The following is a 14,727-nucleotide window of genomic DNA, read 5'->3' as shown; positions in this document are numbered from 1 at the left end:
GTGTATAGTACATGCGTATTTGTAATGGTTATTGATTAGCTATACTGATCAGAGCTGATCATTTCAGGTGTTACATACTACCCTGTTTACTTTACTAAACACTGCAAGTTAAAATACAGGAAAACAATAAAGACATTGTTATGTGTATATGTATAAGGCCTTTTCTAAGTAATAAAGGGGAACACCAAATAATACGAAAACACTAGAAGGGATTCAATATATGAAACAATTAATTTTGCCTCAAAAACATGTTAAGACTTACAAATATTTGTCCATATAACCCTGAACTCATTTCCTGTACAGTAGCTCATAATTAAATAAAAATGTTCTGAATGAAAAAAAAATCAGGTCAAAATTCAAATATCCTGTATGTGAAGCATTTAAAACTATGCAGAGTCATATTCTGTTGCTTATCTGGAAAAACCTGCTGAAGTGTGGGAGGAGGAAGTTGACATCTAGTATAAAAATGAAACATTCAATAGAATTTTAACACTCCTGCCTTAAATCATACCTTTGAAATCTTGGAGCATGGCTGAGAAGCAGCTTTTTGTCGTGTTCGGGGCAACAGGTATGACAGCTGTTTTTTTATCAAGGACATATTCCTATTCTAGGTAACATTTCCTAAAACTATTCTTTAAGTAAGACTTCTAGAATTGTAGCCAGTGATTTCTGAAAATGTTGATGCATGTGCTGTTATACTCTCTGTAGGGTATTTACCTATGCCACAAACTGACTGCTCGTGTTACTATAACCTTTTGTATAGCTGGATGAAAGTCACTACTCAGACCTCTTAATTTCTCATGCAAAACAGTAGTAATGTACTGGCCAAGAGTTTTGCATAATATCAGATATCACACATTTTCAGATGATACTTACGGAAATCATAACCTGCTCTGTTGGATACCAGTGATGTACATTGTTATTTTAACCTTGAGGCTAACTCAGCATATACAAAAAAATTATATGCATATGCAAATGTGTACTACACAGAAAGAAATCCCCTGCTTTTTGAGTGAATTACTTTTATTTTATCTGTTAGATAACTGGATACAGTTTGACACTATACCTCTCGATCTTTTTGTACAACAAATCTGGACAAAGCCAAAATAATGGGGGGGGGACCAAACATACGAACAGATTTTAAATACTTCACATGCAAACTTAGAAATGTGTTAGAATAACAGGTTTTGTCTTAGTATAAATTTTCGTAGGGATAGAAAGTCAGAAACTCAAATGTGTGCCATTATTTAATTACTTCAATCCTCACTGATTTGCCAGCAAACCATTTTTGCACTTTGATGTTAGTTGTACTTGTATAAATTTTTATTAACATTTTTATTTCGCTAATGGCATGTGTCAAAATAATTACTTGAATCTTTCATGGAAATAATAAACAGGCCCTGGTCTCCATCATCTTGAGCTTTAGTCATGCATGAACCATATAATTTGCCTGTTTGATTCTTGATATATACTTGTAAATTCATCAGGCCACAGTGATTATTATTTCTGTCTGTCGCCATCTGTCTGACCCTTTTTTATTTCATGTACAATTCTGTATCCCATATTTGCTGTTTACTTTATTCCTTGCTATTTTCTAGTTATCCATTCTCTTAATTTGGTCTTTTATGGCAACTCCTGCATTTTTTGTTTAAAACAACTCATATCAGCAATTTGTAACACCCTCTCACACCTAAACCGTGCTTGTTTTTTAGATAATGTAAAAGTTAGTCTTCAAAACACACTTGAGTGGGACAATTTCATAGTTCTGAATCACAAGCAAGAAGTGAAGCACAAATTGTTAAACACAAAAGACTGAAACCTACAAAATACTGAAAAATAAATATAAATAAAAAATAGTAATAGTGTCAAGCCAACCCACCACCCAACCACTGAATCCTCACTTCGAGGGCTGTTTCCATCTTCTACAACTTTAATATTTCATCTTCAAGTTCACACAGTGTTAGGGAACAATAAAATAATTGCTTTAGACTGTAAGTCATCTAATTCAGTTCCTCCAAGACTATGCAACCTCAGAGTTGGAATATTAAAGCAGATAGGGTGTGGAGGTAGGGAAAGAGGGCTTGCTCCCAACATTACTTTTCTTTATTGATTTTAAGTTTAAATTTTTTTCAAGACCTTTTTATTGTTTATAGATTTCAGCATTTTACATTTGCCTTTGTTTCAGTGGTTTATGTTTTGGATTTTGTGTTTTAATCATTTATAACTTTGCTTTGCAGAGCAGGACAATATTTAAACTCTAGTTGAGTGTCATGTCTTCCAGTTGATGCAAATGGAAAACATCTGTCTGATTCTGGTGACCCAGCGTCAGAAACAGGGCTTGTATTCAAATTCATTGACTGGGAGACATGAATGGGCATCCCACATTGAGTTTTATTCTCCGCATGTGCAACAGAGTAGATTCTCAGTAGCTTGTTCTGCCATTTAAGTTCACGCATGTTGAGGACATGGAAGGGTATACAAGATAGCATGATTTTTAGTTTGACTTGGAGGTCACATTTCCTTACAAGACATACAAGAAAAATAGAAAAAATGGCTAACCTCAGTGACTATCGTGTGAAAATACATTTGGACTCTGCTTTGTTACCGAGAGATTTGAACACCAACCTGCACAGGGCCATAACACATAGCAAGTAAATAGGGGAGTTGCTCATCATGGGATAAAGCCTGGGGAGTCAAAACCCAAAGCAAAAGAAGCTAGTGTGGGTTGTTGGCTGATTGAGAAAGAGGACTGTAATAAGACAGAGTAACTGGAAATTTAGGGTGTTGACAGAGGGCCGGACTAAAGAGATTCAATCCCAAGTACAGGATGAACAAGTAAACTAATTAATAATTGAAGAGCTTTATCAGTGGGTGACAGCAAAAGTCAGGGGACAGGTACAAAGGAGAACACCCTTTAAATAGATCATATAATGGATGACTGTGAAAAAGGGATTAGCTAGATGTTGAAAAGTAATCATGCCATATTCAGCAGTGAAATACAGGGCTTCCCTACCTTTGGTGAGATGTAAAATGTTTGATGTTACAGTTTAAGTACATTTACTCATGCTGCAACTCAATGAGCTCTGGGTTCTACTGAGAACCAATGCCACTGTGATTTGTTTTAGTTTACTGAAAATTATTCAAAAATTTTAGACTTTTCAATCTCCTCTGCAGCTGTAAGACACATAAGTAAGTGGTGTGGGGAAGTAGTGAGACTTGCCACCCTGCAGAAAATGTTTTTGTTCTCTTTTTCGTTTTTTTCTTTTGTTTTATTTGTGTGTGTGTGTGCGCGTGTGTGTGTGTGTGTGTGTGACTGAAGCTGTAGGAGGCATAAGATACTAAATTATTTAAACAGTGTCTGTGATATAAGGACCAGAGTGTATGACCACTATGATAAAGATTGTTTCTAGCTGCAGACCAGAGAAGTGAAGTTTTATCAGCTGTGCTTAGAGACAAAGAAACAAAAATATTAGAACAGCTATAGTTACATGTATGCACATGTGCATTTGAACGTGTCCGTGTATGTGTCTGAGTCTTTGTACCTGTATGTGTACACATACATATGTGTGTGTGTGTGTGTGTGTGTGTGTGTGTGTGTGTGTGTGTGTGTGTGTGTGTGTGTATTTGCTACCGACAAGAATGACTTCTTCTCTTGGTAGGGTCTGACAACCTGAAACAGGGAAACAAGTTAGGTCAGGCTAAGGCTGAAATAATGAAGCAGAACATGTAGAATTTCATTCTTTTAGTGGGTAGGTAAGTACTACTGTTTGCAAGCTCAGCTACTGACAGAAAAGCTGTGATCTATATTTAGAACGTTAATAGCAGAGGACTGATGACTGGAGTGCTGAAAACACAGTGGTGGCATTGGAGCATAATTGTTTTAATTAAATACAAGTGAGATAAAGAACTACAAGAACAAAAATACTAAAATACAACTAAAAACACACTTGAATTGTACGCAACAAGAGGAAGAAAAATTTAAATTCTAAAAACAAAAAAGACAATTGCAGATTAGAAGATTGCGGGGAGGTCCATACCACATGTGATCTCAGTGCAGATAATATCAGTGTGAGTCGGAAAAATACAATAGAGAAGAAGATCTACTAAAATACATCAAAGGAGAACAATCAAATGCCACATGAACACCCAAGTTTATGCTAAAGATTCTTAACTCTATCATGTCAATAAACTGTTGTTATTCCGTCAAAAAAAAAAAAAATCAGGTGGTGTGGAATGAGTTGAGAATAACATACACCTGCTCATATCAAATCAAACTAGAAGAAAGACAAACTTGCCCCTTACTGTGCATTCCTCATAAACAACTCAGGAAATATTCAACAAACAACAACAGGAAGAAGAAAGCAGCCGGTGTTTCTCAAACTATTTAAAATCAATCCAAAAAAAAACTACATAAAGGCTTTATAAACGCCGCTATATATATAGCACAGAACAGCAGCGAAATAAAGAGATGTATTCCATTCATTACGGTTTACCCTGGTTGGTCAGTCATACCTGCATTCCTTTCATCTTCTCCTGAAGTCTTGCCTTTTCTTTACATGCTAACTATCCGAAAATATAAAAAGGTTTGTTACATAGATGAGTATGTAAGATCTTGAATAATTTATAATGTATAAAAAAACATGTATGTGAATGAATGTAGAACCTCTCCACAATTGGTGTTAGTGTTGGTGCTCTGATTGATGTGGAATTGTACTTAGGATTATTTAGTTTTTATTTTTTTGGGAAAGGCTTGATGAATCGGATACATGTTGAACTGTGAACACATTTCTAAACTCTAAAATGGAATGTTACAAACAGACAAAGAAAAGAAAAACTGCATCTTGTCATGTTTAAATCTAAACTAGATTTTATTATGATACAAGAAACACACTTACTAAAGGAAGCAGGCAATAAAATTAGTACTATCAGATTAAAAACTCTCATCATTAAAACTCTTTCCAACAGGATTCATTCAGACAAGGAAGGCAGTGCTATTTTGTAACCAAAATTGATAGATTAGATAAGATAAACCAGTTTTAATTACATATATGCCCCGTGCACCCTCCCCCTCAACACTTTATTATAGGCATTTACAACAATAAACTCCTTTCCAGAGAACATTACTACATTCTAGGGTGACTGAACGAAATTTTTTGTTTGTTTAACCAAATGCATACTATCTTACATAATAATAATAGACCAATTGATATAACATGGGCAAACAAGTCTTAATCAAGAGGATGCTAATTAAAAAATTTTTTTTTTTATAAGAAAATATTCTCACCAAAGAAAATAGTATAACATATATTTATATAGTTATCTTTTTCAACAAATAGATATCATGATTCACAAGATATAATTAAGGTGTTTGAAGAGATATATGAAGAAGTGTACAACCCTACACTCCACGATATTCAATGATACATGAACAACAACTCTTCTATCAGCTGAGTTTTTACAAATGGATATTAATATACAGCAAATTAACAAATCAAAAATAATAGGCACCGGCTCCAGATGGTTTCTCTGCTGAGTTTACATTATACAAGTTGGTATTGACCTCATCTGAATGCATCTAGAACTATATTAATACCTAAAAACGAATACTGACACACCAACCCTAATAATTAGAGCCATCAGGGTTTTATTAATCACCGCAAACAGTTGATCAGACACTTACTTGATGCAATAATATCTCTATCCTTAATTAAACAAAAATACCCATATCCACCAAATAAATAAAAAAATCATAGACCACTTACACTACACTAGAATATCATTCTATACAGGCTTATATATATTATATCAAAGATAATGTGGAAAAAATATGGTCAAGTACACAAAAGATTTGGAAAGATATTATTAAAAAAAAATACTTTACGAGAATACTTTAATAACAAAACATACTTCAACTGAATAATAATAAATTTTTCAATAATATAACAACATCCTATTTATTTTTATTACTTGGCACCGAGCAGATAAATTATCAAAAAAATATGTATCCTAAGGACAAAGGGGATTGGATTGGCCTGACTTTTTTAGACTATATATGAAATTCAAAAAGTAGAAAAAAAAATCAATGTTAGTTATAGGGGTTGAACCAAATAATGGTGCCCAATTTGGGTGAAATTATACCATAATTATTAGGATGATTTATGAATCCCCATACCCACTGCTGCGAGAAAAAACAGTATTGGACTTTCTTCTACTTAATCAGGAATCTGTAAAGCAGATATCATACCTTGGAGTTTTTGAGATACATACAAACTTTACAACTTTTTGTGGGTCAAATTAAAAAAAAAAATGGTATGAAAAAAATCAACTTTATTGGAAATTTTTGCTCCTGCACATCCCTCTCTAGGATCGAGATATTAAACATATCCATATTCTTCTAACAACATTTATGTTAATAAAAAAAAACATCACACCCTAAATTGGTAAGACAGGTCTAAGATATCATTTTATATATAGTTATGTTTAGTGTGTAGTTTCTATTTTGTTTAAAAAGAATGTTAATAGCACAGTAATACCTAAAGCCACTGAGATGCACCATTCATGCAGATGATTCAACTCTGGGTCAGTAGAATGTGGTGAACAGGCTTGGGTATATGATGTTTATTGTTTATTTCAGAAAAAGAGAGAGAGAGAGATAAGGCTTGTGTGTCTGAAAGAAGGCAATACATTGGCAGCATGGATTTCTTTGCATACTATAAGACTGAGCAAATTACTTTACACCAGTGTTTCCAGGTTACACCTGAACAAAAGTAGTTGTGCATTTTTGGTCTTTACCAGTGTACAAGTAAGTAACAAATGATTAAAAAAAATGCTGCAGAAGCAGGTGGAGAGGGAACAGTCAGCAGCAGGCATGTTGCATCTGCATACATTTGTGCTCACATTCAGTGATATTCTGCCAGTGCTCATCAGGGAACAGTATGACGTATGTCTGTGCCAGGGACAGATGTCCAGTTCTCCTTGAGGCTAGTGCTGTGGAAGGTGGTGAAAAAGGCATCTAATTGTAGTCATAGACTCTGGACAAGAATGAGTGCATACAGTATTGTGTTTGTGTATTTGTGTGTGTGTGTGTGTGTGTGTGTGTGTGTGTGTGTGTGTATGTGTGCGTGCGTGCGCACGCACGTGCTTATTGTAGTATGAGCTATCAGAGTCCATAAACATGGTCCCAAAGGTACATACATATGTAGGAACGATACGAGGCAAGTGGGAATGAGGAACATTAGAATGTCAAGCCATATAAACCTTTTAAGGAAACACACAAGTTCATTTCTCCCTTCTCAAGCACTTAAATACGCTTGTTCCTCCAACTAACAGTCTATAAGTGACAGTCCTGGTGTAAATTTGTAAGTACCCATCCAATCATCAAGACTAGCCTTAAAAGTAGTCAGAGTAGTACTTTAATTGACCTGTAGTAGCAACTTATTCCATAGGCTGGGAATACATTGAGTTAGGATCCTTATCACAGCTAGTCATGTTTATTTGTTGGTGTAGATTTATGTCCCTAGTGCGGGTGTTTGCAGAGCCACTAGTTTTAGAAAGAAAAAGAATATCAAATAGGATTATGTCTTTCCTGTCTCAAAAAGCAATACATGGGTCATGTTGGAGTAGCTTGTAGGCCAGTGAGTATAACAAGAGTTGTGCTAATCTATCAGTATAGTTGAAACATTTAAGGCCTTTAATTTTCTTGGTAAGTTTTACTTTGGGGCCTTTTTAGTTGAACACTTCTTCTTTTGGCTGCTCCCATTAGGGGTCGCCACAGCAGATCAACTGTTTCCATTTCTTCCTGTCCTCTGCATCTTGCTCTGTCACACCAACCACGTGCATGTCCTCTCTCACCACATCCATAAACCTTATCTTAGGCCTTCCTCTTTTCCTGTTACCTGGCAGCTTCATCCTTAGCATCTTTTTCCCAATATACCCAGCATCCCTCCTCAGCACATGTCCAAACCAACATAATCTTGCCTCTCTGGCTTTGTCTCCAAACCTTTCAACCTGGGCTGCCCCTCTAAAAATACTTATTCCTAATCCTGTCCATCCTCGTCACACCCAGTGCAAATCTTAACATCTTCAACTCTGCCACATCAAGCTCTGACTCCTGCCTTTTTGTCAGTGCCACTGTCTCCAACCCATATAACATAGCTGGTCTCACTACCCTCTTGTAGACCTTCCCTTTCACTCTTACTGGTACTCGACTGTCACAAATCACTCCTGACACTCTTCTCCACCCACTCCATCCTGCCTGTACTCTCTTCTTCACCTCTCTTCCACACTCACTATTACTCTGAACTGTTGATCCCAAGTATTTAAACTCATCCACCTTCACCATCTCTACTCCCTGCATCCTCACATTTCCTCTATCCTCTCTCTCATTCACACACATATATTCTGTCTTAGTCCTGCTGACCTTCATTCCTCTTCTCTCTAGAGCATATCTCCACCTCTCCAGGGTCTCCTCCACCTGTTCCCTACTCTCACTACAGATCACAATGTCATCTGCAAACATCATAGTTCATGGGGACTCCTGTCTGATCTTGTCTGTCAACCTGTCCATCACCATTGCAAATAAGAAAGGGCTCAGAGCTGATCCTTGATGTAATCCCACCTCCACCATAAACGCATCCGTCACTCCCACCGCAGATCTCACCGCTGTCGCACTACCTTTGTACATATCCTGTACCACTCTTACATACTTCTCTGACACTCCCGACTTCCTCATACAATACCACAACTCCTCTCTAGATAACCTGTCATATGCTTTCTCTAAATCCACAAAGACACAATGCAACTCCTCCTGACCTTCTCTGTACTTCTCTGTCAACACTCTCAGAGCAAACATTGCATCTGTAGTGCTCTTTCCTGGCATGAAACCATACTGCTGATCACTAATTATCACCTCCCTTCTTAACCTAGCTTCCACTACTCTTTCCTATAACTTCATGCTGTGACTGATCAATTTAATTCCTCTGTAGTTACTACAGTTCTGCACATCACCCTTATTCTTAAAAATCAGTACCAAAACACTTTTTCTCCATTCCTCAGGCATCCTCTCACTTTCCAAGATTTCATTACACAATCTAGTTAAAAACTCCACTGCCATTTCACCTAAACACCTCCATGCTTCCACAGGTATGTCATCTGGACCAACAACCTTTCCGTTCTTCATCCTCTTCATAGCTCTCCTTCCTCCTTGCTAATACACTGCACTTCATGATTCACTATCCGCACACCATCCAACCTTCTCTCCCTCTCATTCTCTTCATTCATCAGCCCCTCAAAGTACTCTTTCCATCTACTCAACACACTCTCCTCGCTTGTGAGTATGTTTCCCTCATTATCCTTTATTACCTTTACCTGCTGCACATCTTTACTTACTCGGCCCCTCTGTCTAGCCAATCAGTGCAGGCCCTTTTCTCCCTTCTTAGTGTCCAACCTTTTATACAACTCTTCATACGCCTTCTCCTTAGCCTTTGCCACCTCAATCTTTGCCATGCACCTCATCTCCTTATACTCTTGTATACTTTCTTCATCTCTCTGATAATCCCACTTCTTCTTCACCAACCTCTTTCTATGTATACTTTCCTTTACTTCTTCATTCCACTACCATGTCTTCTTGTCCTCCTTCCTCTTTCCAGATGTCAGACCAAGCACCTTTCTAGCCATCTCTCTTACTAGGTCTGCTGTAGTTACTCAGCTATTCAGTAACTCTTCACTGCCACCTACGATGTCTCAATTTATACATAACTAAGGGGCACTGTATTCAATGATGGGGCTGATAAGTAAAGAGTACAGTGGCAGGATGATTTCTTTGAATCTTGAAGATATTACCTTGAAAATTAACTGGGTCATACAGAAGAATTCCCTGACTATGGTAGAAACATGCTCATCGAAATAGAGAGACAGCTCTCCACATAAGTACCCAGGTCTCTTATGACTGTATCTGTTTGAAGAGGAGTGCCATTTATAACATATGAGGTTTTGAGCAGCTTTTTTGCTAACTAAGCTGCACTTTTTTAATTTGAATTGAGACTGTTTTCAGTACACCAGGTATGTGCATATTCCAGATATGGCTGGTGCTGTTTAGTAGCAGAGGATGAGTGGCTAACAGTGCCCAGCTTGTAGTTATCAGTAAATGTGGCCAACCACACTTCTGAGATATTAGACTGCTTGTCTGCAATATAAATGTAATATAAATCTTAATGTTCTGAGAGAGTCCTGATGTTTTTATTTGCTAGAAGGATATTGGATTTTGTAGAAGCACTACAATTGTTTTTAGCATTCCATGTATTCTTCTCCTATCAGACTTCTGTGTTGCCAACCCTGCATGAGAACCATCTACTCCGCCTAGGTACTTAATCTTTCTTGACATGATGTACTCATAATGAGTTCTTTTAAGGACTGTACCTCTTCAGAATGCTCTAGGTTTTGGTGCATGAAGAAGGTGATGATTCATGATTCATCAATGGTCATATTCATGTGAACCATACTGATAGCTATTTGACAACTTTCTGATGGTTTCCTTTACATATTGCTATAATACAGTGATGGAATGAATATTCATTCATCTACCTAATGGCTTCCAGAATCAGTCCTATAATGCAACGTATGTCTTTTGTATTCTCATTTAACCCGCTTTACATAGAAGGCAAAATGCTGCAGATGTACTGCCCCCTTCCTAGAGGTGGACTGCTCTGCTCCAGAATGACTAATTCACAAAAAAGAATGAAGGAAGTCAGCTTTAATTTCTAAATGACAGTGCAGAGGAAAAAGTGAAGGATAAAATGAGGCAAGAATGATTAGTTAAGTAGGGTGGACGGATTACAAGTGAAAGCAGCACTTAATGTAGTTTGTCTGCATTTTCTGTTCCTGTCACCCCTGCTGAATTCCCAAGGGCCAGTCCATTACCTGAACCTTGACTGCCTGGGTCACAATCAGGAGTTCATCACCCTACATAACTAAGCAGCCCTAGGAACAAGCTGTCTGATACCAGATCTGCTGCCACTGTGGTGTGATTCCATGCGACAGCTCAACTGTATGCATTCCCAGCAGTCTAACTCCTCCTCTTTGTCTCTTGATGCCAAAGCCTGACCTCTTGTTGCACTAATATTACCAAGAGACACCAGAGCCACAGCCACATCATGGCACCAGTCCCCACATCCCCAACCCCTCCCCACTGGCTTCAACTCAAACCTATGTTGTCTGGGTTAGTCAGGGCTCCATCACTTTGTACCAAAAAGTCAGTAATGTAGCGAGAAGGCTGGCTGTGTCCCTCCCCATGAGTGCCATTTAAGGAAGGCCGGGACCTGAAGCACAGCCAGCCAAGCAAAGCAATGTGTGTGTGTGGTGTGGTGGTCCTGCGCTGGGATTAGTGTACGCAATATTTCACAGTGAGTATGTCTGCAGGGGGGGCTGACATGATCCCCGGGTGAATTCATGTCCAACAGCTCAGGGTTTGGCCTTGTATGTTAAGCAAGCAGACGCCTCTGTCTGAGTAGGATGGATACCACAGAGTATAGCTGGTTTTTTAGGCGGTCAGTATGGTGGCATCTGCTTAGCCTGTGATTTTTTTTAGTGAATGTCTTGTGAGTACATACCAAACAGGGCATACAATGACCCTTTTTTTTGGAGAAAAGCCCTTAGTGATGAGGGTGTGCCATAGGAAGGATTTCCTGACTGTTGTGGCAATGGTTATCAAAGTGAGACCACACTCCACACCTGTATCTAAGTCTCTCATCATACTTTTGATGTTTAGTCATGTACATGTTTTTTTTTCCAAAGGGGATAAAAAGAAGTTATGTTCTTACCATAACGCTCCATGTGTGTGTGTTCATCTCGCTTTGTTCACTCACACAGGTCGGAGCGATCCTCGCTCTGAGTCGCCGTGATAGCAAAGCTCTGCATCTAGATCTAGTTTGCAAGCAAACCAGACCAACACTATCTCACTGACAAATTAACTAAAGGGCTAAAAATATATACCATGAGGTAAGAAACAATATACCCAGAAGGAGGGGGAGGAATGTAAGAGAAAGGGCTAGATGTGGAAGAACTCCTAAGCACAGGGAACCAAAAGATATCCTGTACATGTCCAAAGGCAGCAGAGAGCTGAGCTGAGCCAAGGAAGGGAAACGGATCTGGTAATTGTCCGCAAATGGACAAAAAGCTGATCTGTTTCTCTTCGGCTGCTAAGCAGCAAGAAAAAGTGTCTTCCACGACAAGAAAGAACTTCAGGAGGCAAGAAGAGGCTGGTTCAAAGTGGGCACAACATAGTTTGCGATAATAACAAATTTAAATCCATGGGAATAAAGGTTCTCTGATGGGTGCTTAGTGTGGAGTAGAGGCTCCTTTGTGAAAAAGGATGATTTGGGAGGGGGGGGTGGGGTGAAATGGATATAGGAGAGACCCAAATAAATGTATATCAGCCCCCTTGGGGCATCCCTCGGGGGGGGTAGAGAAAAAAACAGCTTTTGCATTTGGTATTCATCGGGAGGCAACCTAAAAAATTTCCGCCCACCACCAGCCCACTGGAGGGACCACCGCGGACACAAGGATGGCTCTGCTGCCTGTCCGTCCAAAATGATGGCGTGACCCCCGGATGTGCATTGCTATCAGAAACCCGTGGAGGACTTGCTCATTGCCAAATTCTCATGGCCTCTGCATAATGGCAGAGAAAGCGTCCGTCATTGGGTCGTCAGGATTGGTAGAACAAAAATGACGACCCATAGTGAGATCTTTGATTGTACACCCACCACAGCAGCCATTGGGAGGATGCACTCATGTCTCTCCCCCCCAGGAATCAGGGGCACGCTGCCATGAGTCCCAAAAACCTCAAGACTATTTGGCTGGGGCTTTCCTGCTTTGCAGTAGAAGAAGAACCTGTAACAAATTGACTGTCTAATCTCTGGCTTGTTGTAAGTGTGCCGCCGTGGTGGCGGGTGAGGAGCCAGGTCGTCCAGATAGGGAAACACCATAACAGTCTCTGAGATCAAGGGGGGAGAAGATGGCACCCGACATGGAAGAATGGAAGGTGGGGGTAGCTCCGATTCGAACCAAGACCTGGGCTCAGTGAAAAGATAAATACTCGTCGGCGGTCCGAGTCAGTGGGAGGAAATGAGAAAACAACTGAAGATGAACCGGAGCCGATGACATGGGCTGGGATCTCTTCCCCCTTCGAGGACTTAGCCTCCAGGAAGAAGAAGTAGTCCCCCCCTATCTATAAGTTTCCTCGTCTATCTGTGACTGACCCCTCTGAAGGGAAGGAATGGCATAGAGCAAATCCGCTGCAGGTGGAGAGGGCCAAGACAGACACTACTACTAAAAAAATTTTAAAACACTAGCTATAATAAGTAATAACTATAGACAAAACGGATTAGAATAACACACACACACTATGAGAGGACTAATTAAATAAACACACACACACTAGTACTAATCAAAATATCTCGTTGTGTGATGTGATCCGTGCAACTGGATCTGAGTAATGGCAGGAGGGGGGGATTGTGGGAGCCTGGTCTTGAGAGCTTCTCTAAGATGCAGAGCTTTTGCTATGTAATAGGAGGAGCCCAGGATCGGGCTCGAATGTGTGTAAGAAACAGCGGTAGTTGAACACTCTCACATCTGCCATCTTCTGGGCATTAAGCTTGACTGAACCCTTAGGTACTCCACTTGTCACTTGTCTGGAGCTGGTCAAAGGCCTTGGCGAGGTCCAGATAGGCTGTGTGGACTGCCTTACCCTCGTCCACAGCTCTGGAGACTGATTTGAAGAAGTCAATCAGATTCAGGAGCCTTTCACAAACCCAAACTGGGTGGGGTCCAGTATTTGAAGGTTGCCAATGTCCTTGTTTATAAGTTCCATGATAATGCGTTCCATGCCCTTGCAAATCAGGCTTGTCAGACTGATGGGACGGTAGTTCCCGGGATCCAAGGTGGATCCTCCTTTGTGGAGTGGGATAACTGTAGCTGTGCACCACACTATGGAAAATACTTCTGTGCCTCTCTCGCTGTAGTATAGGCACTTAAGTTTGTTCATACATATTCAGTGCAGTGGATATAAAGTCTCCAATCTGTTAAGGAACTGCTTCCTGTAGCCAAGGGTGCAGAGTTCGATTCCTTCCACCTCTCTTTGCCTACTGCATGGCTCTGAGTGAGACACTTAAGCAGACAGTGCTCCAGGGTTACTCTTGATAAAGCTCACTAGTGTCCAGTGGGTATAGCTATGAAATAAATAGAAAAAAATTTATACTACAGTTCTGAATATAAAGGTAATATCCATAAGCCCGGAAGCCATTACATTTAACACCACACTTAAAAACCATTGCCAAACCTAGATCTGTTTCATTGTAAGTGTTATTGGGTCTTTGTTTAATGGAAAGAGCACTTATGGAACTTCAAAAATCATTTCTCATGGGGTGCATGTGCATTGCTCTTGAAACTGTATTCTTTCTTACAATGCTCCATTTAGACAGATATTAAAATCATTTTATAATTTATGCCTAAGTTAGAACAGTTTGCTTGATGCGAGCTGATGTGTAAAGATCTCATCTTTTGATCAGTAGTAACAAAAATGGATTGTAAGTTGGATTCAGGATATTATGAAGGAGAAGTTGCTTATGAGTTGGAATAGGACTACCACAATGTGCTGACTTCGTTTAGTAAACAGCTAAGAAAGGTTCTGTGACTGAGTACTGTTGGAGTAACCAGCAATTTGAAAACCATGTG

General features: G+C 39.3%; 1 protein-coding gene across 1 annotated transcript in view; it reads left to right on the top strand.

Annotated features, from left to right (window-relative positions):
- The first annotated feature begins 425 nt into the window (after window positions 1-425).
- LOC122793707 (nmrA-like family domain-containing protein 1) overlaps window positions 426-14,727 on the top strand; it is a 76,439-nt gene continuing 62,137 nt past the window's right edge. Inside the window, exon 1 of the mRNA XM_044061922.1 lies at window positions 426-568. Within this exon, the coding sequence (XP_043917857.1) occupies window positions 529-568 (40 nt within the window). The 5' untranslated portion in view covers window positions 426-528. The remainder of the gene's footprint in view (window positions 569-14,727) is intronic.

Source organism: Protopterus annectens, chromosome 2.part0, assembly GCF_019279795.1.
Source record: "Protopterus annectens isolate FY-2018-M chromosome 2.part0, PAN1.0, whole genome shotgun sequence".
NCBI classification, from domain to species: domain Eukaryota; kingdom Metazoa; phylum Chordata; order Ceratodontiformes; family Protopteridae; genus Protopterus; species Protopterus annectens.
Note: the sequence above shows the minus strand (reverse complement) of the source record. Positions and strands in the feature narration are given on the sequence as shown.